Source organism: Rhamphochromis sp. 'chilingali' (genome assembly GCF_963969265.1).
Source record: "Rhamphochromis sp. 'chilingali' genome assembly, chromosome: 14".
NCBI classification, from domain to species: domain Eukaryota; kingdom Metazoa; phylum Chordata; class Actinopteri; order Cichliformes; family Cichlidae; genus Rhamphochromis; species Rhamphochromis sp. 'chilingali'.
Genome location: NC_137941.1, coordinates 35,261,995 through 35,287,869, shown reverse-complemented (window position 1 = coordinate 35,287,869; position 25,875 = coordinate 35,261,995). Strand labels below are relative to the sequence as shown.

The 25,875-nt window shown below is 41.1% G+C and overlaps 1 protein-coding gene across 1 annotated transcript in view; it reads right to left on the bottom strand.

Moving 5' to 3' along the window:
- The window catches only part of ttn.2 (titin, tandem duplicate 2), a 218,262-nt gene that overhangs the window by 184,062 nt on the left and 8,325 nt on the right, over positions 1–25,875 (bottom strand). The window contains exons 7-40 of the mRNA XM_080904000.1: positions 25,786–25,861; positions 25,034–25,189; positions 23,502–23,735; positions 23,297–23,410; positions 22,541–22,780; positions 22,182–22,241; positions 21,199–21,457; positions 20,897–20,963; positions 20,606–20,803; positions 19,812–19,951; positions 19,558–19,706; positions 19,248–19,475; positions 18,721–18,962; positions 18,195–18,427; positions 17,932–18,096; positions 17,678–17,846; positions 15,895–17,591; positions 15,523–15,804; positions 15,173–15,439; positions 14,745–15,017; positions 14,386–14,649; positions 12,564–12,824; positions 11,179–11,439; positions 9,022–9,285; positions 8,661–8,921; positions 8,141–8,401; positions 7,629–7,889; positions 7,404–7,548; positions 7,107–7,275; positions 6,150–6,381; positions 4,699–4,983; positions 3,899–4,024; positions 3,361–3,549; positions 1,411–1,461 (exon numbers count right to left, since the gene is read on the bottom strand). Coding sequence (XP_080760126.1) covers positions 1,411–1,461; positions 3,361–3,549; positions 3,899–4,024; positions 4,699–4,983; positions 6,150–6,381; positions 7,107–7,275; positions 7,404–7,548; positions 7,629–7,889; positions 8,141–8,401; positions 8,661–8,921; positions 9,022–9,285; positions 11,179–11,439; positions 12,564–12,824; positions 14,386–14,649; positions 14,745–15,017; positions 15,173–15,439; positions 15,523–15,804; positions 15,895–17,591; positions 17,678–17,846; positions 17,932–18,096; positions 18,195–18,427; positions 18,721–18,962; positions 19,248–19,475; positions 19,558–19,706; positions 19,812–19,951; positions 20,606–20,803; positions 20,897–20,963; positions 21,199–21,457; positions 22,182–22,241; positions 22,541–22,780; positions 23,297–23,410; positions 23,502–23,735; positions 25,034–25,189; positions 25,786–25,861 — 8,279 coding nt within the window. The remainder of the gene's footprint in view (positions 1–1,410; positions 1,462–3,360; positions 3,550–3,898; positions 4,025–4,698; positions 4,984–6,149; positions 6,382–7,106; positions 7,276–7,403; positions 7,549–7,628; positions 7,890–8,140; positions 8,402–8,660; positions 8,922–9,021; positions 9,286–11,178; positions 11,440–12,563; positions 12,825–14,385; positions 14,650–14,744; positions 15,018–15,172; positions 15,440–15,522; positions 15,805–15,894; positions 17,592–17,677; positions 17,847–17,931; positions 18,097–18,194; positions 18,428–18,720; positions 18,963–19,247; positions 19,476–19,557; positions 19,707–19,811; positions 19,952–20,605; positions 20,804–20,896; positions 20,964–21,198; positions 21,458–22,181; positions 22,242–22,540; positions 22,781–23,296; positions 23,411–23,501; positions 23,736–25,033; positions 25,190–25,785; positions 25,862–25,875) is intronic.

The following is a 25,875-nucleotide window of genomic DNA, read 5'->3' as shown; positions in this document are numbered from 1 at the left end:
GAAACTTAAGTTTCTTTGTGAAAGATGGTTTCATGTTTTCTGTCCATGAGCTGATGGATGAAGTCCTGCTGGAGCAACGATTGGCTGACACCAGGCCATGATCTATGAAATCCTCAGTGTCGGAGAAGGCTCCTCTAAGCTGCCAAGTGGCAGTGAGTTCTGTGCTGCAATGCACAGTTTCTTCTTTTCTTTGAGGACAGAACAGTTCTGCAAACAGAAATGGACAACTGTCAGACCAACACAGCTTCCAGGGGTAAAAACTGCAAAAAGGACTTGAATGAATCATTAATGGAAATATTAAATGCATGCAAGGACTCACAATGCCATAAGAAAATTCACTCACCATATTTGTTCGAATAAACGCAAGACTTGATTCTTTTTATTAGAAACCTGCAGGAAGTTTTGATCCTTCGTCTGTGGAAATTTCTTCAAAACATATATTATTTTGTTGTGATTAAAGAAGCATATTTTCAAGATGGACTGCTACCGTTTGCGTGTTTTAGTTCTTGAAACTTGTTTTATGCTAGAATATTTCTTACCTGACTTGCAGACAGAAGAATAAACGCCCTTTCTAATCCTTAAACTTAAACAGGGAATGAAAGATGCACACGTATGAGATGCAGAACTCTCTAAAAACAAATATTATATTCCAAAATTAACCAATGAAGCAGCAGAATTTGGTGAGACGGCGTTTATTCGAACTAATATAGGTTTACTGGGGTTATTTAGAAAGCAAACCACAGGAATCACATTCCACTATCTGCAAGCCAGGCTAAGAAATATTTTGCAGGAGGAAGGTATCAGTTCCAGATTCGGCAATCCTCCATGTCTTTAAAAAATACAGACCCGCGTTTTTCTGGGAAGAAAATCAGATGAACTTTCATGCCAAAGATAAATAAACTTTTGAATGCAAACTGCTCAAGTTCAACAAATTCTCACCTGAGGGAAACCACACAACATTATCAAAGTAAGACCAGATGGAATATGAAAGATAATTTAGAAAGTGTTTATACATATATATGTATATATATATATATATATATATATATATATATATATATATATATATATATATATATATATATATATATATATATATATATAAAGATGTCATGCAACTGTGGAGGGTCAAAGTTCATCCTGAAATATAGAAATGATGATAAAAGCATGGACGCATGACAAGTACGATCCAACACAAAGCATCCACTCATGTAGCGGTTATCACTTTGCTCTCACAAACAATTTATCTGCTTCAGTGAGCCACAGCTTGGAGTTATCCAGTGACAGACTACTTTCAAATCAAAATTCAGTTGAGAGAAATCTGCTCCAGCTGTAGTTTTTCCACTCCAGCCATGATGGAGCAATGCTCTCGCTCTAATATGTGGTGAAAAGTTAACTTTATGACCTTACCTTTGACTTCCAGCTCAGTCTTGGTTTCAGCCTGCTCTCTCACGTGAGTCACTGTGAAGAAAGCCATGACATTTATTCCCTTTTCATCAACACACTGATCCCAACATGGGCAGATGTAGACACACATTTCTTTCACATATAATGTACATTTACATGTGTACTGACAGTTTTCTACCCCTCTTAATGTCTTTCCCTACAGAAAGTATTGCTTCCATATCTTTATTCTGAGCAGGTCTCAGAGTGTTTGGATAATTTTCTATTTTTTTCTTTTCTGTTTTTAATACTGCAGTGCGCTCAAACACACTCAAATGAATGTAAGTCTTACTGTAGCTGCCTTGAAGCAAATTCACATTCTGTATCTGAAAATGAGTCAGGTTACTAACTTCTGTCAGTTCCTGTTTTGAGGCTTTTTTGTTAAATTTTTCTGATTGAAAAATAATTTCAGAGAATCAAACCCACTAGTAACTAATGTGACAGTGAATGTTGCACCTCAGTTCAGGACATCCTCTCAAGTTTTGCTTGGAGCTAATTAGGACGGGTTACCTTCTTCGTTTATGGTGAGTGTGGCTGAGCACCTGGCCTGTTCAGCAGTATTAGCAGTCTTACAGGAGTACTGGCCAAATCATCCACTACGACGAGAGTGTTTTCATCAGACAGTGTTTTCATTCTTGTTAGGCTAAACCGAGTGTTGGTTGTGGAACCAGCTTATTTCTGATTTTGGCATGCTAGCTACACACAGATAAAAGTGGGCCTCCCCCCATGTGGCACTGTACAGCTTGTGATTGGTTGGATGAAATTGGCTTTTGGCAAATTGAAGGTATCGTTAGGTGAGTGATGTTGGTGGTGGCTGATCTGTCCCACGTTTGCTTTTGCCCTGAAATAACGCATGTTCATTGGCTCAGTGTACTTTGTTCTATTTACATCCCAGTAAGCACCATTTGTGTGATCTGTCAGGAGCTGGGAATAAGGGAATATCTTCTGTCCTTTCACAGCATAACAAAAACTACAAACTAAACTAACTAACTACAAAAATACTCAAAACAACCAAAACTACTTGGACCAGAGCAAATGATCCCTCACTATCATGGCTGAGCGTCCCCACTAGCATTTCAAATCACTAAACTGAAACTGACTGAGGGCTCATGAGGTCATATTTCAGTAAAGAAAGCGTGGATAAAAACTTTGACACAGAACTCAGGTGAAAAAGGAAAAGGTATACACAATGATATTTACTTGTTTGTATTTTTATGAAAGATTGTTCCCTGAGCCTTGGTCACCTTTCATTGCATTCCTATATAACTATAAAACACATTGCAATGGGAGTAATTTTACAAAGTTAATTCTACATGGTTAATAAACACTTCCAACACAAAAGCCCACATTTTTCTCATTTTTATTATTATTCATTTTATGATCCTCCAATGCCACCATAGGCAGTACGATGGGTTCTTTCCGGGTACTCCAGCTTCCTCCCACAGTCCAAAGTGATGCAATTAGTAGTGATAGGTTAATTGGTAACTCTAAATTGTGAACACCTCTAAAGGTGTGAATGTGAGTGTGGATGGTTGTCTGTCTCTATGTGCTAGCCCTGCAACAGACTCGCGATCTGTCCAGGGTGTGCCCTTCCTTAGACAGCTGGGATGGGCTCCAGCCGATGGATGGATGAATGCCATCATTACACAGGCAGATTTTTTCCCTTTTTCCTTTGCCCACTGTTGTTGCTGTTGAGATTCACTTTAATGTATAACTTAATCCTAACCTCAAAGAACAAGTTCTGAAAACTGAATGTGCAGGATTTGTTATCGCCAGACAGCACAACACCAAATCATAATCTACAGATTCAGTGAGAGTGTGTTGATCTGAAACCAGCACTGCTGTGAGCTTCTGTTAGTGACACTTCAATTGTCTCAGAGTAAGAAAAGCAGCCTTTCTTTTTAGTAATAAACTCACCGTCTAATGTAAGAGTTGCAGAGCAGGACACCGTCCCTCCATTGTTTGTGGCCATGCAGGTATACTCGCCCTCGTCCTCTGGATAAACCCTGGAGATCTCCAGCTGACAGCTGTCATCAAACTGAGATATCCTGAAGAATTCGGACTGTTTGATTTCCTTTTTCTTGTGGAACCAGCTTATCTTCACATCTTGATGGTTGACAAAGGAAAAAGCACGGCTTGTGTAAATATACTGCAGTAAATTTGCACTGTGGGTCAACAGCAAGAGTAAATAAGTCAGAAGGTGGTTAATTAGTCGCGTGCCATAATCAAGTTTCAGTGAAGTCCCAATGGCTTCAAGAGAAGACCAAAGGACACACTACTACTGAAACTTATGCGTAGGTAGGAAATTCCATTCACAGGAAGTGGCCACAGGTTTGAATAAAGTTTCAACTTAAAATTCTGTGCAGCGTAACTACCAGGAACTGAGCAATACCATCACTTTGTTTCAGTATTAAAAAAATCACAGCATCACTCAATAAGAAATTGTATTTTTTACCATCTCCACGGACTTTGCACTGGAAGCAAGCTGGTGCGCCCTCGCAGGCTGAAGTGCTGGCCATGGGTGAGATGATGACAGGGGGAGCAACAGTGGCGGGGGAGTCTGGAGAAACCACCTCTGAAACTGCAACACAAGAACCTGAATCAGTACAGATACAGCCACTTACAATGTCTGCCTGGACCCTGGCAGGGCAATGGTGGGTCCTCGGCCAATCCTTGACTGGTCTCCTTGACGGTTGCTATATTGCCGCCTGTGACGTGGACGACACAACTATGAGTAGTAACGCCCTTAATGAGCAATCAGTGGTAAAAGCATGTGTATCCACCAGGGGGAGCAGTGTGGAGGCTCCCTGCAGGCTTGCACTGCATATTCATACACTTTCTAATTAGCTGGTTGGTTAGCGATGCAAAAACTCCACACGCTGTCAGGTAAGAACACTCTTATACAAATAGTCTTCTTCTTTATCTTTTCCAAAACTTTAGGAAAACTTTTTTCTTTTCGTATTTTAGTGCTTGTTGTTCTGCTGCCCTACATCATTTGCATTATATTGAAGCTATCATCACCTCTTAATGATCACGTTGAATTAATAATAAAGTGCAACTTAAAAATATGCAGAAGTCATTTCCACCTTCTGGTACGATCTGACCTATTTCTGGTGGAGAGTTGTGTCCATGAAAACTGTGATGTTGGGCTAATGGCGAGAGCATGCACTCTACTCAGGAAAAAATGCCGATTTCAGCAGAAACCAACAATCTGTTTTATACAAAACTGACTATCAAGTCACATCCATGTCTCACCTTCAACATTGAGTGTTGCAGTGCTTGTGGCAGTGCCATACTCGTTCTTGGCCTCACAGGTGTAGACAGCAGCGTCTTCAGGAAAGACCTCGATGAGCAGCAGTGTGTGCTCGTTGCCATCGTGCAGGAACTTGCACTTGAAGCCAGCGGAGAGAGCCTGGGAGTTTTTGTACCAGAAGACCTGAGGCTGGGGAACACCGCTCACCTGGACTGAGAAGCGAGCTGGTTTTCCAGCCTCCACCGACTGGGGCTCCATGTGGCGAAGGATCTGAGGAGGCTCGGGGACTGAACGAGGCAGAATATTTTAGAGGTAAAGTTTAACTGGAATATACGGATATTCTTGCTCCATCCTCTCATGTCACTTCCCCTGTATTAAGTTCATGTGTGTCTATGTATTTGGTCACCATATTTCACTTCCTGTGTTATTTGGATTCTTTGTCCTCTGTGCCTTGCTTTTAGTTTTCTCATCATCCATTTCTTTTCAGCTGTGTTTTGCTTTCATCACATCTCCACTTTCCTGATTGCTGTTCTCTGTGGGTGGATTTAATTTTCCCTTTTGTGCTTCATGTTTTGTTTCCTGGACCTTTTGTGATGTAATATAAATTGCTTTCTTGTGTCCATCCTTCCGTGTCTGCATTTAGGCCTGCTAGAACCTTCAGCTGCGTGTACAGTGGTCCCTCGTTTATCGCGGGAGTTACGTTCTAAAAATAACCTGCGATAGGCGAAAGTAGCCAACTTTATTTTTTACAATTAACGTAGATGTTTTAAGGCTGTCAAACCCCTCACTACACACTTAATACACTTTTCTCTCTTATTTAAATATTCTCAAAGTTCAGGCCTTGTAGAAAAATAAGTCCAGTATTACAGAATGAAACCAAAGGGACCTGCAGGTGACGACGTTTTCAGCGTTGTTGTGTTTGTTGGGGAGAAAACTTCACGTCAGAGTCACGCTGCTAGCAATCGAAGATTTATGTAAATTTGACAAGCTGAACGCATTCTGTACTGTACAGGAGACACAGCACGAGATTAATTGACAATGCGCTGTAAAAAACCCAAAAAACTAAATTGCACCAAAAAAAATCTGCGAAACCGCGAAAGGCGAACCACGTTATAGTGAGGGAGCGCTGTATATACTTGAGCTTGTACATATACGTTTAACCCTGTGATTAGAGAAAAGTCCTAAAAAAATTCAAACCCAGTTCTAATTTTATTTAAATCATTAAAGATATATGCTGAACAGACATTTTACCCTTAAAAATAGCAGCTCAAAGAAATAATTATAAAGCCAAAATGGTGAGAATGATGAGTGTATGTAACCTTCAAAGCACAATTGTATCACTGATGAGAAAGTTTGAAATAAATGGCCTTTTTAGAAACAAACAAGAAACAACCAGTTTTTATGTGTTCATACTGTACATCATTCTTTCTGTGTGACGTCACGCTGGACTTACTGTTTATTCGAAGCTGCATGGTGCTTCTATTTTTGCCAGCGATGAAGGTGTACTCCCCAGCATCACTCCTGTAGGTCTCTGAGATGGTGAGGCGATGCAGCTTCCTGATGGTCACGTAGTTAAATCGTTCTTCCATCGAGAACTGGATCTCCACACCGTTCTTCAGCCAGTGACCCTCCACATCTTCTTCATTCACTTCAAACTCAAAGGTTGCACGGTGTTTCTCCAGAACCTAGGAGGGGATAGTGAAATATTTACATTTCTATCTCTGTTCAATTCAATTCAGTTTTATTTATATAGCGCCAAATCACAACAACTGTCGCCTCAAGGTGCTTTATATTGTAAGGTAGACCCTACAATAATAGAGTTAAGGCCCTATTTTCTGTTGAAAATGTCAGTAAATACAATCACCAAGCACCCAAAATTCTACTATTTAAGTTGCTTTTTAAAATGTGAGTGCAGTAAAACATGCTGTGGGGGACTGACAAACCTGAGCGGGTCATATGTAAACATTAATAGTTTTTTTTTTTTTTTATGGCCAATCGTCACTGCTTCCACAGAGAGAACAGAATAATATCTAAATATTTACACACTGTTTCTAGTGTATCTTTATGCCTTATTACTTTAAGGCATATTTCTAAATAAGAAATAAAAGAGAAATAAAAATGTTAATGTCAGGTTCAGTATCTGTAAACTTCGCCCGTGTCTTTCCAAGCTAAAACATATAGATGCACCAAACTGACACTAACTTCTCTGCGTAACGCCTGTGGTTGTGAAACAGAGCAGCTTTGGTTGCAAAAGTTAACTTAGGATTAAAATAAGATGAAACTCATTGCAATTAAATAAATGAACAGTCTTAAAAAACAGCGAATCACCTTTAATCCTCAAACTGTGATTACCTGAAAGACAGAAGTTTTATTCTGAAACATCAGTAAATGAACTTTAAAACCACTTCACCGTAATTTCCCGCTCAGGAGGTTCCGAGATCCGAATGTCGCGACCCTCCACTGTGAGCCGGGCCTTGGAGACGCTTGATCCAGCTACCACTGAATATTCCCCAGCATCAGACATTCGAACCGTCTGGATCATGAGGCGGTGAACATACTTCTCTGCTGTCACAATATACCTTTGGATTCAAGGCAGAAGATATCCAACTCACAATTAACCTCTAAAAGCTTTCATTGTCCAAAGGAGACGCTGGGAATAGTGATTTTCAGATTAAGTGTGGCCAAACTTTGACGAGCACTGACAGACCTTTCCTCAGACATGTCCATCTCCTGACCGTCCTTCATCCACATCACCTGGATGTTTGGCTCAGAAACCTCACACTCAAAAATCGCCTTCTTCTTCTCTGTGATCTTTATGTCCTTGATCTTCTTGGTGAATTCAATCACACGAGCTGAAAGAACAACATTTTCAGAGACGTTTCGTAGCATTTCTCACCTCTACAGACTGTAAACGTGCTCAGCACCAGGTTACCTTCGACAAAGAGATTAGCAGTGGTGGCAGCAGAGCCGGCCACAAACTTGTACTCTCCTCCGTCTCCAAAGTGAACGTTTCGGATGGTGAGGGAGTGCGTAAGCTGCCGACTGCGGACCTGGCACCTGTCCGACGACTTCATTTCCACGCCGTTCTTCAGCCATTTGTACGTGATGCCTTCATAGTTGACGGTGACCTCAAAGGTGATAGTGTCTCTCTCTTGGGCATTCAGGTCCTTCAGCATGGAGGTGATCAGAACCGCTGGAGGACGAAATTTGAGGGAAATACAAAAAGACACATTCACTGTGTTTGCTTTTGAAGAATTTCAGCTATTACTGTATGCAGTTATTCAGATATGCAGCTCAAATATATAGCGAGAATTCTGAAACTTTAAAGCTTAAAATATGTTAAATTAGGTGATTATATAATTTAGAAATTATTTTAACCCCCCTTTTGAGTCTCATTCTGATACAGTATTTTCATATCACGTTGTGGGAGGTCAGAATTCTTACGGTTGACAGTGAGTGTTGCAGACACTTGGTCGTTGCCACAAATGAAGGTGTACTCTGCAGAGTCGTCCCTGCTGGTGTTCATGATCTTCAGCTGATGGAGTTTTCCCTGAACCACAATCCTGAACTTGTCACTCATCTCAATCTCCACTCCGTTCTTCAGCCAGGTGGACGGCACATTGAAGTGGGAGACTTCACACTCGAATGTGGCCACTTGAGTCTCTGGTACCTCCACACTTTTCATGGGTTTAGTGACCAGCAGAGCTGCATGTAGTAAATCAGGTCACAAGACATGGATAACAAAAGATTAGACAAATATTCTTCTCGTCTCAAACACCATAAACATTCTTTATATTCTTCAGTAAGTGGATGGACTGCTTTTCACTCTACCTGCAATCCGTGCTTAAGTGTTTTTGATCTAACATTCATACTCTGATGGATGTGTCAGAGAGCAGCTTGGAGTTACTATCTTGCGATCTAAATGCAAGACTTCACATGCAGTTTGTCTTATAGTGCTACATACCCTCCACGGTGAGTACAGCACTGCACTGCAAGTGTCCAACCACAGCCACGTACTCTCCTGCATCGCTGCTGTCCAGATTCTTCAGGATCAGTTTGTGTGCTTTCCTCTCAGACAGAATCTTGCACTTCTCACTTGACTTCAGCTCCAAACCTTTAAACATCCACCTAACAGGGATGTTGTCATGTGAGAGGCTCATCTCAAAGGAGGCTGTGCCATCCAACAGAGACGTCGCATCTTTTATCTTCTTCACAATTTTGATTTCTGCAGGAAAAAAGTAGCAGATAAACCACTCATGTGATATGATGATACCTGACAACATTGTGCACAATTCTTGGTTATGCTGATAAAATCTGACACTTACTCTCTACGTTGAGTCTGGCATTGGCAGAAAGTTTTCCAAGTTTGAAGGAGTAAACAGACTCGTCCTGTATGTTGCAGTCCTTGACCTTCAGTGTTTGGACCATGCCACTGGAGACGATCTCGTACTTTTCGCTGTTTTGCAGTTCCACCCCGTTCTTAATCCACTGGGATCCTTTCACATCGGGGTGTGTGAGCTCCAGTGTGAACACTGCTTCCTGGGTCTCCGTCACGGTCTGGTTCCTCAGAGTTTTCTTGATCTTCACTCCTGCATATAAATATAAAGCTCTGCTAACTTTAATGTATACACACGGAGGTGATTCGTTAGTTTTGGAAGCATTTTAGTTCTGTCAGGAGAGGTGGGACAGACAGAGACTGAAGTCTCCCCGGCTTACCTCTCATCACATCTGAGAGTACAAGTTCTTAACATCCAGCCTCTTATGTTAAAAGTGATGCAGAGCGCTAAATGGAGTCTATCTGTATGTGCTTTTACTCATAAATCATCTTTTTTTTAAATCAAACATACAATAGAGATATAAGTCTAATTAATATGAGGAATGAAACTTATTCTAATGTGCAGATATTATCCAGCTTCATCCTTGGCACATTGGTGTCACACATGATTGTATGATACATGAAGTATGTTGCAAGTGTTAAACACAGATTAACATGAGGGGATTTTGCTGGTGGTTAATCGTGTTTCGCTTCCTAATAGTGATCAGAATATAATCAGGTATAAATTTAACCAACATACAAATAAGAAAATATAATCTATAATAATGATTCTAGGTGCAGGCCTCTCACTGAGTGTGTGTGTGGAGATGACCTCAGAGGCTGTGGGTGTGTGTGGGTGTGGAGGATGGGAGGGGGAAGTGAGCGAGCCGGAGAAGCCACTAATCTAAAAGAACGTCTGATTTTAATGTGCAGGATTTAATAAAAGAAATCATATTGAGTATAATGGGACAAATGAACAGAGTTATGAAGAGAAAAAGTGAGAAAATGAATGTGTTAGGACAGATGAGGTGGCAGTAATGGTGGATGGATGTCACAGCCACTGTTATTGAGGTGAAATTATAGCAAGTAACACCAGAGGAACAACCAATGCCGACACTGTGGGCTCACTAATTGGATTTAGGATTTTTGACTTTTTCTCTACTTATTTTTGCCGTTTGAGATTATAAATCCAAGAGGATTGAGATTTCCATTGTTTCTGAATGGGATGCAACTTCCATGAACTTGGCTCTATTTCTATTGGACAATATCCACACAGAGATGAGTGTGTCTGTGGCCATTCTCTCCTCAGACCATCTCCTCTCAAAGATTCTAATAAAATCAGCATTAACTCAGAATCAGTTAATTAGGTAAGAATAATTCAAGTAATTTGATTCTGTAATAATTATTCTAATTTACTTTGGCTTTTGCTTTAATAAAATACGTTGTATTCAAAAAGTTTCATTTGTGAACCTTTTTAAACTTTCGTGAAACAGTAAATGTAAAAACCTGAGGATGAATCCATATTAGTATAAATAGCTCCTATTATTCTTAGATTTACAAGCTGCTAAGTTACTGAGGGCTCCCATTTTTTTTGTTTGTTTGTTTTAAATGAGAGGAGCCATGGTAGTTAGTACTTATAGAGGGATAGTTATTACTGGATGAATCCCCTCACCCATACGCTCCATCTAAGATCTGCTCCGCCTTCTGGGTAAAACTCATAGGATCAGAGATTAGGATTAATCCCGACTTCCAGTATTGGAGTACTGGTCCCATGGATCGACCGTACAAATATAACACTTATTATAGTTACTAGAGCTATAATATGTATAATAACTACTGCAAATATTGTGATAGTGAGTCTGTCTGAAACTATCATAAAAGTTTAAACAAACATTTACCAAGTCATTATTTTTTGCGACAAATGAACAGGACATTCCCAGATAACCTTTAGAGCTGTATATAACAGACAAAATCTTTCAGTTTTCAGCACTCACTTTGCATTTTTCCCACAAAATGTTAATTTTTAAATTTTCTTTCAATAACTACTTTTATTTTGATTGTCGTATTTAATTTACCTCAGTATGTTCCCGGTAAATGTCCTGTTTTATTTATCTTGGTTATGTGAACACTATGTGTGTGTGTGTGGTAGTGGGAAGCTAGTACTTACCCTCCACCCTGAGATTAGCTGTAGTTTTGGAGTTGGCCACCTGGTAGGTATACTCTCCGACATCCTGTGGCCTGGTAATGTTGATGATGAGGCGCCTGATGGCTCCGTTCACCTCACTCACCACATTCTCATTGAAGTCAATGGGCTGGCCCTCCTTAAGCCACTTGCCCTCAGCATTGGCATTTGCAACTTCACACTCAAGCTCAGCAGTCTGAGACTCCGCCACTGTCACATCCTGCAGGGGCCGTGTAATGGCTCCACCTAATGGCAGCAGAAAGTAACATTTCTGTTTCACTTCTGACCACATGTCCTAATCACAGAAACAGCAAATGCCAACACACACAATCTTCTGTCATAATAAAAAAACAGCTGCTTTAAAATAATCCACGTTTTTGTCAAAGATGGGTATGGGTAGGTATAAATGTCAGCAAAATGTGAAATGTGTACCAACAATTAAGTAACAAATTATCATCTAGTGTGTGGATTTCCCTTATCTGAAGTGGCAGGTCAAGGAGCAGCAGTCTGAGAAGAGACCAAACCTTCTTCTTCCCACCCACTTCCTCCATCCAAGGTTGCACCAAGTAATTCCCAGGCCAGCCAAGAGACATAATCCCTCCAGCATGTCTCGTGTCTACCCTTCCTCACCCAGGAAACATCAGATGCACGAACCACCTTACCTGGCTCCATTCTATGTGGAATGAATCCCTCTCAGATAACTGAGCTCCTATATCTAAGCCTGAGCACAGCGATCCTTCAGAGAAAACTAATTTCTGTGCCTTGTTGTTAAGATCTCATTCTTTTGATCATTACCCAGAGCGTGTGACCATAGAACAGAGTAGGGACGTAGATCAACCAGTTTATCAACATCTTTGCTTTTACACCCACCTCTCTCTTCATCACAATGGAGGGTTACAGTGTCCAAATCGCTGTAGTCGCTGCACTAATCCATCAATCCCCTACTTCCCTCTCCTCTCACTCTGAACAAGCCCAGGATTCTTAAATTCCTCCACAAAAACTCATCTCTGGCCCAGAAGCAAGCAAGCAATGGATACCCCATGTTCTCGAATGCCTTCTCCTAATCCACAAAACACTTGTAGAATATGCTTGAATATTCTTGAGAGGATAGAAAACTTGTCCAGCTCTTTACGTTGAGGAATACAACCACGTTGTTCATCTTCAATCTGAGGTTCAACTAACTGATGTATTCCCTTCTCCAGTAATCTGGCATAGATCCTCCCAGGGAGGCTGAGGAGTGCGATCTTTCTTGAAGATGGGCACTACCACCCCAATGTGCCAGTGAGTCTTTTTTAAAATCAGTGATTGTGTAAATGATTTCATCTGAGTAAAACACACAATATCCATAATATCTTAAAAGTTAGACATACCAGAGACAGTAAGCTTGGCACTAGATGTCTTTTCACCAGCATGAAACATGTACTGGCCCTCCTCATCTTTCATGGCGTCAATGACTGTCAGAGAGTGAGCCTTTCCCTTTGACTCAATCTTGGATTTGGGTCCAGGTTTGATTTGCTGGTTCCTGAATGTCCAGACTGAGTCAATTCCAGGGTGAGAGACTTCAACATTAAACGTCACATTCTGGGACTCTGAACACACTTTGTCCTCCATGTGTTTCACAATGTGTACCTCTGTAAAAATGAAATGGTTAGAGTATGAAAGTGAGACTGGAACCTAAAAACAGTATCACGCTGAAAGTACAATGCTGTGAAAAAGTATTTGCCCCCTCCATGATTTTTTTGTATATATTTTTCTCACACTAATATTTTCAGTCAGCAAAATTTACACTAAGTTTAGACCAAATGATAATTTAATTCTTTAAGGAAAAAAGGTGCCTGAACTTACATGGCTTTATGTGAAAAAGTAATTGCCCCGCTTGTTAAATCATTAATTAACTGATTAGCCACATATTTTGGAAAGCCGAGTTCAATAGTCACACCCAGAGCTAATTACCAACAGACCTGTTGACTAGGGATGGGTATCGGTTCTAACATAAACGGTAGTAACCACACCGAAAAGCAGCGCACATTTCGGTGCTTTATTTCGGTGCTTTTTTTTTCCTGAGCTGTGATACACTTTAGATTCTAGCCAATCATTTTACGTTTCCGAGGATAGTAGGCGGGCCCAGGTACGTACGTTCTTTTAGAGCAGAGCTACAGATTAAAAATGCCCAAGGCGAAGCGGTCAAAAGTCTGGCTGTACTTCACAGCAAAAGATGCAAACTCAGCAGCCTGCAACAAGTGCTTTAAGCTGATACTGTGATACTGTCAAAGGAGGTAACTCCTCGAATCTGACGACGAACCTGGCGACGTATAGCATTTTGTTAAAAGCCGAGAAATGCGCCGTATTTGATAGCTTGCTAAACATGAGAGGTTTTTGGACAAAGTGTGTGTTCTCCATTCTTTAAGCACCGGTTCAAGCACCGTTTCAAAAGTACCGGTTTGGTACTGGTATCGTATAAAACCTAAACGATACCCATCCCTACTGTTTACAGACTCCAAAAAGGCACTGATTACTCTTCCAGGAGGTCACAAAAGAACCCAAAACAACCTCTAAAGAACTTCAACCTTTTACAGCCACAGTTAAAGTCAGTGTTCATGATTTAACAATAAGAAACATAAGTGCAAATATGGCATCCAAGGGAGACGTTGACTACAAAAGACACAGTTGACCAAAAGGCAAAAAACATTACAATGATTATACACCCACACGGTGATCTGAAGCACTTTAGCATATCCACCTTTAAACTGGTCAAAAAACAAAATAAAGGTTCAGGAGTCAGTCAAATCCAGTTAAAATCTGGACTGGGATCCTGTTGTGATGCTTTGGCGTGACTTTAAACAGACCGTTTATGTTCAAAAACCCTCCAATGTGGCAGAGTTAAAACAATTCTACAAAGACGGCAGACAACATTCATACACAGTGATGTGGAAGATTCAATGTTTCATTGCAGTTCTTCCTGCCAAGAGTGGCCTTACCAGTTATTTGGTTAGGATAGGCCAGATAGGTTTGGATAGCTTTTTGCCTTAACAGATAAAATCGTCATTTAAAAACTTTAAAAATTTTTGCCTTTACTTGGGTTATAATATTAAAATGTGTTTAATGATTTGAAATATTTAAATATGAGATATATGAAAAACAAAATCCAGAAGGTTACATATACTTTTTCACTGCACTAAAAATCTTTCTTACCTTCAACCGTCAGGCTACAGCTGGTGTCAACCTTGCCAACAACTAGTTTATAGTGACCCTGATCAGATGCAAAGGTTCTGGTGAAGACCAGCCGCTGCTTTGCTCCCTTTGCCACCATTTGGATTCGGTCACTGGGTGTCAACAGTTTGTCATTATGGTACCATTTGACAGAGCTGATGTCCTGGGCAGAGATCTTAGCCTCCAGGACAGCCTTTGTGCCTTCAATAGAGGATACATCCTTCAGTGGCACTACAATGTCAATAGCTGTAAGAAAGAGCAACAAGATGACAGTCAAAAGTCACAATTTTTTTTAACAAAATATTTTTAAGTTTATATTCAAACCCAATTCTAACTCTTACTTTGAACACTGAGTTTGCCTGAGGTGGAGATGTCCTGGGCAGGAACCACAAAAGAGTACAAGGCAGCATCTTCTGTGCTGATATTCTCCACCAGCAGCTTGTGAACCATCTTGTCAATGACAATGTGGATACGTTCCGAGGCAGAAATGGCCTGGCCGTTCTTCATCCAGGTTCCCTCAACATTCTCTTGGGAAAACCTGACCTCCAGCTGAGCAATATCACCCTCACAGACTATCAGATCAGTCAGGGGCTGCATCAGTGTCACTGGACGCACTGAAGGCAGAGGTAAAAACATGCAATCAGACAATTACCCACAATGTTTTTCAACAGGTTAAAGTTGTGAAACAACAGAACGCTGTTGAAATACACTGATGAAAATTCTCTTGTTTGCCAGCAGCAGTAACATGCACTTCACATTTTAAGCTTACGTTTCATTTTTAGTGAGGCACTGGTCTTCAGATCACCGCATACAAAGGTGTATTTTCCCTGGTCCTCTTTCCTGACATCCTTGACAGACAAAGTGTGTCTTCCTCGACGTGACGATATGATGTATTTATTGCTGGGTGAGAGAACTTTGTCTCCAAAGAGCCAGCTGCCCTCAGCATCTTCACGAGATAACTCGACCTCAAACTCGCCAGCATAGGATTCTGGTACCTCAATGTTCTCCATTTGTTTGATGAGCTCGAGAGCAGCACCTGGATACAGAACAACATACCGAACCATTTTTATGTAATTTACAGGAACAGGACAGTTCCGGTGGATATTCTAGATAAATTACCTTCCACGTGAAGCCTTGCACTCGTTCTTATGTTCTCATCATCTGCAATCACACAGGTGTATTCTGCGTCATCCCTCATTTCAATCATTAGCACAGATAGGAAGTGGACTTTTCTGTCAGAGTGCATTCTGTATTTGTCTCCTGAGAAGATCTCCGTGTTGTTCTTAAACCATTTGACTCTGACGAAGGGTTCATTGGTTTCACACTCAAAGGTCACCGTGGTATCCTTCTCCTTGGCACTCGTATCCTCCAAGTTTTGGGTAAAGCTAACTGCTGTCTTGGCTGCAACAGCGAAATGAAGAAGACAAAAACAAATCAAGACAAAGAAAATTTAGCATGGCGCAGAAATGATTTTAGATGAACTTGCTTTACCTTGTACAAGCAGGAAGGCATGACTTGAGGACTCCCCAGCAATATTAATGGCCTTAACCATGATGCTAGCAGAATCTTGTGTTTCGACATCTCTTATGACCAATTCACATACATTGTCCTCAGGCCAGTACCAGTAAATACGGTCAGACTTTTCCAGCTGAATGCCATTCTTGAACCACTGACACTCAGGTTCTGGTCTACCAACTACTCTGACTCTGAAACGAACCTCATCCATTGGAGCAACAGTCTTGCTTGCAATGCGTTCCAGGATCTTGGGTGCTTCCATGCTGGGAGAGAGCAGGACCCGTTCAGGTTTTATTGTGGGGATAGTGAGTTTACCCTCTTCCTCCATCCTCTTCCTTTCAGCTTCTTCTTTCTCTTTCATATGATGGAGCAGCTCCTCTTTAGTCTTCTTCAATAGGTCTTCATAAGAGTCATCCCTCTTGCGAGACTTAAGCTCTACAGCCGAGATAGACTCATAGAAACCCTCCTCTGTTCTGCGCTTGAACTTGCTCTTCAGTTCTTCAGACTCCTCTGAAGTTTTCTCATGAAGAATTCTCTGTGTCTTACGCAGCTTAACCACTTCCCTGTCTTGTGAAGCCTCACTAGGTCGGTCCATCTTCACAATATCAAATCCAATCTTGCCAGGCTCGTGTGTAGCCTCTGCAAGTTTTGGTTCTGGTGCACGACGCAGGACAGATCTAAAGTCTTCCCTCTGCTGGATCTCTAGCTTTACTGTGTGCTCAGCTGTTCCTAAAGGATTGTCAGCAACCACCCTAACCTCTCCTGAGTCATAGGACTTGATGTCAACAATCTCTAAATAGTAAATACCATCATAACGGAGTCTATATCTCTTGCTTTTGCGGATAAGTTGTCCGTTGAGGTACCAATTAACCTTTGGTGCTGGATAACCAGTTACTCTGCAGCGGAATCGTGCAATGTTGCCTTCCAGCACTCTTGCTGGTTCAGGAAGCAAGACAATATCAGGTTTTGTCTTTTCAGATTCTTCATCAGCGCCGACTCCTGCAGGTCCTCCCTCATGAGCCATGCGCTCAATCTCATCCATCCTATATGCTCCCTTCCTGCCTTCAGGAAGTTGTGTTTCCTCAACAAGTCCCTTCTCATCCTTGACAATCAGGGTGGCTGAGGTCTGGTCAACTCCACATTTGTTTGTGGCTCTGCAAGTAATAACACCACTGTCCCTAGCATAAGCAACTTCATAATCAAGGCTGCAGTATCCAAATTCATTGACCATATGCAACCTATTAGCAGCAGCCAGAGGTTTGCCATCATGCAGCCACTCCACTACCATATTGGGGTCACCAATAGGAGTGAGTCTACACTCAAAATGGGCTGGTCCAAAACACTTCATTCTGATAGATGTCAACTTCTTCTTGAATTGTGGTTTCTGTTGCTTCTCCTTGTCATAAAGATCACCCTCCTCCCACTGCTCTTGGCCGTATCGCAAATGAAGCGGCTCCAACTCGGGTGCTGCAATCTCTTTAGCTTTGTAGGTTCCTCTAGGAATAATGAGCTTCCTCTCGGTTTGAGGGGCAGCAAAGTCCACCTCAACATTGACTCTGCAACGAGTGGTGTCTCTACCAGCCTTGTTGATGGCTGTAGCAGTGTACCAGGCGCTGTCTGAGCCTGAAGCAGATGGAATCTGGAATTTGGCTTCTCCTTTGGTGCCATCAATCCTGAAAAAGTAAAAGGTCACATATACTGAAGAAAGCACTTTTATACTGCACTGAAAACAAAATATAAAATACTAGATATTACATACTTTATCTGTGGATGCTTGTGTGGGGTGATGATGTCACTGTTTTTCAGCCACACAATGTCTGGCAGGGGGTTTCCAATGGCTTTGACAGCCAACTCAACCAGAGTGCCCTGCTTTACAGTGATGTTTTTCAGCTTTTCAACAAATTGAGGACGTGCCAGGGTTTCTTGAGCTATAGATAGCAAAAAACAACACAATGTCTAACAATATGATCTTTTGGTTAACTAAAAAGTTCAAGAGTGCTATATATCACTCACCATCAACAGTAAGAGTTACATTGAGAGATGCCCGTCCAGCTCTATTCTGAGCAACAACCGTCCACTCTCCAGAGTCTTGTGGTAGGGCTGGGACAATGATCAGGGACTGAGTACCATCCTCTTTAATCACTATCTTGTGTGTGTTATCATTGATCACTTGTTGTCCTGGGAAAAGAAGGGCAAAATGAGTTGACTGAGAGGCTGAATCAGAAAACAAAGGTAGACATCAAGAAATTTTTCTCTGCTACCTTTTCTGTTCTTACCATTGTGGAACCAGTATGTGTCAGGCATTGGCCTGCCAACAACTTTCAAATCAAATCGGGCAGTTTGCCCCTCAGAACATTTTATTGAGGAGGGCTTCATGACAAATACAGGTTTGTATAGTCTTTCAAGCTGAGCCTCATCTGTTTCGTCAAATCGACGGGCAGGAGACTGGCGAGGAGATCGGCTGGAAGAACGCCCTGGGGAGCGGCTCAGAGAACGAGGAGATGTCGATCTGAGAAAAAAGCAGTGTCGTCATTTGACATGGCTGCAGTTAAACAAAACAAATTTTAATGTAAAACATGCAGTGGATAGAAGCTTTGAAAGCTTTCAACCTGATATTGTGTGCTTATTAAAAGTGTGTGTATTATTAGTGTATTATTAAAGCACTACTATTATTCTGCTAGTCACCAATATTGTCTGCCTTTTTTAAAAGCTAAGCTATAAGCCAAAACATCCAACGTCCAGTTCTCATGGCGATATGTGATTTTCTTAATTTCTTTTTTAATTGTGCCATCATTAGATTACCTTATCCTCTGTACTGCTGGCTGTGGTGTGTATCTCTGCGGCGTTACAGCTTCGGATGGCTCCACATAAAGCTTTCCAGAGCTGACTGCATTTCCCTTCATGTTTGTGGCAAAAGCAGTGTACACGCCTTCATCCTCTGGCAGCACCACAGGCAGACGAAGACTGGCTCGCCCATCTTGAAGAACTTCAATTTGGTAACGCGCACTGGGCCTGATGCGCTGGCCATCTTTGTACCAGGCAATCTGGCACAAGATGACAGTAGATCAACAAAGCTGGCTAAACGCTATAAAACTGTGAGAGTGCGATGACTCGACAGAAAGCATGAAACATAGCTGTTTGTTGTACTGTCAGATTTAAATGTTTCTCTTTACAGCAACGCTGGAATGGTATTTACAAAATAATAAATAAAGGCCAAAAACCTATATTTCTTGGCAAACCAAATTATTTATTATAAAGCATCACTCTGATATACCCAACTTTGGTTGGATGAGTGAAAGTTGTTTCACTATATGAATGTGTCTCAATACCTTTGGCAGTGGTTTTCCAACCATCTTGCAGTGGAAAGTGACTCCCACTCCCTCCATGATCCTGTAGTTTTTCACTGGTGTGTCAAAGGCTGGCTGCACTGCCTCCTCATCTGCTATAGTCACTACCAGCTCTCCGTCCTCTGCCACAAGCTCTCTGTAAGTAATTGTCATGATACACAGTTCGATCTTCTGTATTATCCTCTCCTCAAAGGCTGAAATGAGGAATTCCTGCAAAAATGATGGACATTAATTATGAACCGTAGATTGAGATCTGTTATCACAGCACTGCAAATGTTTATAGCACAAGTACCGTTTCTGAGACAAAGCTCATCGGGGTTATTGTCCTCCTCTGTTCCAATTCATACTGACTCACGACCACGGAGGGTTCCTGAACCACTGACGTAGTCACTTCAGTTTTATATGTTACATCGTGCTGCTTCATATGTGCTTCATATTCCTCTGTAAACACAGATACGGATACGCAGATAAAGCCAGACACATCTTTTCAAAGTGATTTTTAAAGAAAGTTTAAAACTGCAAAAAACAAAAAAAGGATGCTAGTACCTTCCTCCAACAGGCTGGTGGAAGCTGAAGCTTCTCCGTGGGGATTTTTAGCAAAGATGGAGTATTCTCCGGCATCGTCAGCAAAGGTCATCGAGATCTCCAGTTTACATTCTCCAGTTTCCTTGTAGGCAACTTTGTATCTGATAAGAAAACCAAAACAAGCTAGTGCTTCATCGTCACAGCATGATTTCAAGGCTCAATAACAAATTGTTCTACCTTAATATTTGGTTTGTCACTGCCATTACTTACAAAGTAAAGTGGATTTTTATTTAAAAAAATAAAAAAACGATATGTTAGAGAGTGTACAACGTACAAAAGACAATGATAGCTAGCTCCAGTTAAGCAAATCCACAAAAAACATTGGCCGGTGATGTAAATATGTCTTTTCAAAGACACTAACCTGCTTTGCAATGACATGGTCATCAGAGGACCACTGTTAAAAGGACCTCATAAAGAAAATATCTGAACTGCTAAACACACGTAAGTTACCTACATGTTAATAAAGATCATTATCACAGTTGTGGTAATTTTTAAGGTCTGATCTAAAACATTAAAAATATTGCAAACATTACAAAACAGCTGACTCATAACGGAGCAGGACTATAACTGTTCCTGTTTGTTCCACAGATAGGAGATGAAATCAAAGAGATCAAATACTTATTTCACTCAGTGACATGCAAATCAATAGATTTCTGGTTGATATCTGTCTCTGTTCATTTCTTTGCAAGTCAGCAAACTCAGATATTCAGCAGGGGATCCATTTTTTCCTGTATGTATTTTATAATCTGTATCACCTGTATCCAGTGGTAAGCAGCACGCCATTCTTCTTCCAGATAATGTGAGGTCTTGGATTTCCTCCAACCTGGCATTCAAACACAACACTTCCTCCCTCCACTAGCTTCTGCACAGTGGGTTTCTTGATGAAGAACGGAGCTGCAGGTTCTCCTGCGCTCAACTCTGTCACTGTCTGCAGCTTTGTTTCAGCTGCAACACTGAAGAGGAGCAATAGCTTTATCAATTCTGCAGCTTTGGATTCTTACATGACAATAAATCTGCAAAGAATGAATCTGACTTTTACAACTCACGTTTTTTCTTGTGTGATTGCAATTTCTGTGACAGCTGTTTCCTCTCTGCTTTCGATTTCTTCTGAAACTACAAGAGAAAGTGAAAGTCAAATTAGTTTGTATAAAACTTGATGATCTGTAGTTTAACATGTTTTAGCATGTCCACAACTTGGACATTTGACTCTGTTGTGTTCATCAATTTTCAAGTGTACCAGGTGACCGCAGGCTCGTGCAAAAATCCAGTTGTTTTTCTCCTCTACAGTAAATTCATTTCCATACAAGCTTGTCAGCTTTACTTTGGCTTATCATTCCAGTATAGATACCTTTCACAAGCAGGTAGCAGGAGGTGCTCACAGTTCCTGCTTCATTGGTGGCAGTGCAGGTAAACCGGCCACTGTCTTCAGCAAATGCCTCACGAATAATCAGCCTGGCAAATCCGTGCTCGTAGCTGATCTGGAAGTCAATGGAGCTCTCGATCTTGTAGTCCTCCCTGAACCAGATTATGACCGGGGAAGGGTGACTGCTGATTTTGCACTCCAAGGTCACTGACTCACCTTCGGTCACAGTCAGGTTCTTCAGTCCCTGAAATAGTCATAAAGAAGTTTATAGGATGTACGGCAATTTTACATCACATTTATATTCTGAAGACAAAAAGGCCTACTAGGAGTAAATAGTGATCAGAATACGCTCTTTAACTCACACGTTAAAATGTCCTCGTCTTGTAATATTGTCAAAATTAAACACATGCTGGAAACTAGTTCATGCATTTGTTACTTCTTGGCCAGACTAATGTAATTCCTTATTAGGCTGTTGTATAAGCTCTGTTAAATGGTTAAAAATCGATCCTACATGCTGTAGCGAGAGTACTAAGGGAGAGAAAGAACGATCATATTTCTATGTTGTGAATTGTTTTCATGTTCTCGTACATTATTGGGTTCACTCAGCAAAAAATGTAAAAATATATTATTCCTTACATTGAATGTAAAATAGATACATTTGAATCACAAACTGTAATTATGTAGTATTATTATGAAAACTGATGACAGGAAGAGCTTTAAATGTTGCTACCTTCAGTGGCTGTTATGAAGTCAGATGCAGCACTTTGTGAAAGGATCAGTTATCTTTTAAAGTTTTCACTACAAAACATGTTACCTTACATTCATTGGGTCTTTCCTTTTGATAAAGTGTATGTTTAGGGCTGGATCAGGTTTTCTCTCTGATATTTAAGGTACATTCTTGCCAACTAGCTCTTTATAAATAAGCTGAATTTAATTGGAAACAGGAAGCAGATAGGAAAAGTACTCACAGCAATAAGAGTGGGTGGAACAACAGGCTCCTGGGATCTTGTAGGCACTGCAGCCACCTCCTGCAGAAACCAACAAGACAACTTAAAAAATTGTCCCCCAAAAAACAAAGTATGGGGTTCTGTTAGAATAAAGGGAGAAAACAGGTTAGAGTAGACAAAAAACCATATAAAGAGGACAGAGGGATGAAGGTGAAGCAGCAAAGACAGGAATAAGAGGAGGAGGATTCTTCATGAGGCAGGTGAAAGGCAGCATATCAGTTGCTGCTGCGTTAAGATAGGTAGAAGAACTCAGGTGAACATCCACACAGGATTAAGTTGAGGAACGATAGGAATGATAGCAGTGAGGACATCAGACCAACCTGAGGCTCCCATTCCTCAAATTCTTCCTCACTAAACGCATAAGCGCCTCTGCTGTCAAGTTGAGTCTTATATCGCACATCTCTGAACGGTGGTGGGAAGGGCTCAGGTATCACATGAACCTCCACCGCCGCCTGTCGAGACGGACTGGGAGATTTGACTGGCTTGATGATCTTTCTGGGGGTTGAAGGGGAGGATAGCTCTTTGTGCAGTGTAGCGATGGCAGAGCCAGCAAGGGACACCTGATCAGCCAATGAGAACAGCATTAACCATCACACACAGATAGTGAGTCCAAATTCTGCTGGGGATTAGTGAGCAAGAGACACTGAAGCTAAACAGGAAATCTAAACCAGCTAAAAATGGACTAAAACTGAAACAGGTTGAGAAACAGCAACTGTTTCTTTGCTGTGACTGATTTAATCCGTGAGGTGGGATTATCTGATGATAGCTGATTTAGATGGTTTTTCCACGAGGTGACTGCTTCATCTATTCTACAGACTACTACTCTGAACCAAAACACAAAGTCATATCTAAGAAAAAAAAACAGTGTTACTATTGCTGTTATATAATAACCACAAACTATAGCTAGTGGATGTTATGATGGGGTAGTCCTCAAAAGAAACAAATGCTGTGGTAGGATGGATGATACTGTGAGGACGGGATCAACGGGGATTAGACTGAAGGAAAACTGTATGTTAAGATGTTCACATTCAAATGAAGGTTTTGGGACGACGATGGCCTCAAGCTGTTCTTCTTACCTCATGTCTAGGTTCATGTTTAGGAACAGAAACTTTAGAAACTGTGAAATGTGGAACTGGGGGCTGGACGACACCAGTGTCCACACAGGAGAAGATTTCTGTTGTTCTCTGAATCTGGAGTAATCAACAGAGTGTGTTAGGATAGTTGATGCTCCATATCATTAAAATGAGACGTAAGTAACTGAATTCAGGGAACTCGTCCAACCTGAGAGACCTGGACTCTGTGCTGCTCTGCAGACACAGCAGGCTCAGTAGGAAGTGTTTTTGTTGCAATAACTTGTTTCTCTGCAGTTGCTGCCGCCTGTTGCTTTATCCTCAACTCCACATCCTCCTCTTCCTCTTTCCGAACACCCTCCCCATGCACAGGCTTGAGGACACGAGCAAGGTCAACAGCGGCCACCACTGTAGCCACTGCCTCAGCCTTTTTTTCTCCCTCATCCTGAAGACACAACAAGCAGCACACACATCTCAGAGAAGACAATGCTCCACCAAAAGCCTTAAGGACTGAAAAAAACACGACAAATAAAGCATCCATAAAGTCACGCAACACAGAAGTGAAATATCACGCAGTCTTCTATCCAAGATTCACAACTTGAGGTTCAGTATCTTGTCCAAGGATACTTGGCATGCAGATCGGAGCAGCCATGGATCAACTCATCATCCTTCCAGTTATTAGATGAGCTGCTCTACCATCCTGATCTGCAGTCACCTGATGAATTAAATGCATAAGGTGGCTGTGGGAAGACACAAACCCAGGGCACTGTCGCAGGAACTCGAGCCCTCAGTATGTGGGTCATTTTCTCAACAATGTGACCAAACACTCTCTCTTTATCCTGAGCCAAAAACTTCTTATGTAAATGATGCAGTGCTGGCTATTTTAATAATTGTGATTTGTACAGCACTTTGTGATTTTTTTGCCTGTAAAAAGTGCTCTATAAATAAACTTTTCTTATTTACTAGAATGTCAATAAACCTGCTGTGTATGGTTAAAATGGGACCTTCCTTTTTTCTCTTATCATTGCTGACTAGTGCAGCGCACTAGTGCAGTATATATGTGTGTGAATGTGTGGATGACTGAATGTGGTGTAAAGCACTTTGGGGTCCTTAGGGACTAAGTAAAGCACAAATACAGGCCATTTACCATTTATGCCTACAAACTCAATTCTAAAAGATCTCACAGAAACGTCTTGTTTGCAAACTGATTTAGAATTTTTCAGCCACACCTTCTTAAAAAGAGCTTTGTTTTTTCTTTGGATTGAACATACATTTTTCAAAACTGACCCTTTTGCTGCCCAGAGCTTGATTGTTACTGATATTATCTCTATGATGAGTTCAATTCGATAAATATGATTTTAAGGTTATGAGTGAATTCAAAACAGTAACAATGTCCTGAAGAAAGACTGGGTCAAAATGACAAAGAGTCACACTCTGGCAAACAGGATAATCACATTAGAAGCCACAGCTAATAACCAAGAAAGGACAACGTTGCATTAAAAGAAAAGAAAAGAAGAAGACAGAAAGAACAGAAAATAAATGCATGTTCACTTTACATCCAATACATCGGCACAGCTGGGCCAACATGTTCACAACATAAAAGTTAGTGATGTCAGTTTAAAAAGCAAAATTAAAAACAGAGTATTTGTCCGTGTTCATTCTGCAGTCACAAACAAAACGCATGTCAGGTTGGATGTACTGATTGAGTTGAGTTAACCAGCATGCAGGCTGTACCACTCTCACCTCTCTGGTGGCAGCCACCTGCTGCTCCCAGTGCTTCTCCATGTGAAGCTGAGTGGTGCTGCTGACAGCGGTCATGCTTGCCATGCTGGTATAGCTCGCCTCAGTCGCGTAGTCTCCCTGTTTCCAGGGCGGCAGAACCTCTGCAGAGGTAGATACCTGCAAGTAGTCGATTGAGGTTACGCTTTATCTAACACACGTTCAAAAAATGAAGGTCTGCAGATTTTAACAGCAGTTGTTGTGTGTGTGCTTCGAGAGACAGATCAAAGCCACTTTATGAACCAGTTTTCAAACTTTATTCATTGTGTTTTATTTTTCCTCTGTATCCTGATGTTACATGTGATCTCCTGCAGATTTTCATGTTGCCTCTAAAAATTGTTATTACTATTGCCAAATGCTGTAATTTCAGTTACATCATATATACATATATACTTTCTAACAGTAACTTACACCCTGCATCTCTGCAGGAAGACAAGAACAACAATACCAGAGAAAACAGGACTGTTCCATCAGTGATCAATAATATTTGTACAAAAACTAGCTGGTATTCAAAATCAGAGTCACTAATTGTGTTGCTACCCCACACCTGAAGATGGCACTAATACAGTTAAATACATGGAATATGCAGCGTTTCATGTTTTTTTTTGGTATTTGCTGATGAGCAAACTGAAAAGCCAAACAAACCGAGGCATGTACACTAAGTCACTGTTACAGCATCTTGACAGTGAAAGTGGACTCCAGATAGATGCTCTGACCTGTTTCCTGGTCATGATGGGAGACTTGACTGGTCGGATGGGAGAAACAGACAGTTTGGTGGATGGAGACACTGGTCTGTAGACGACAAC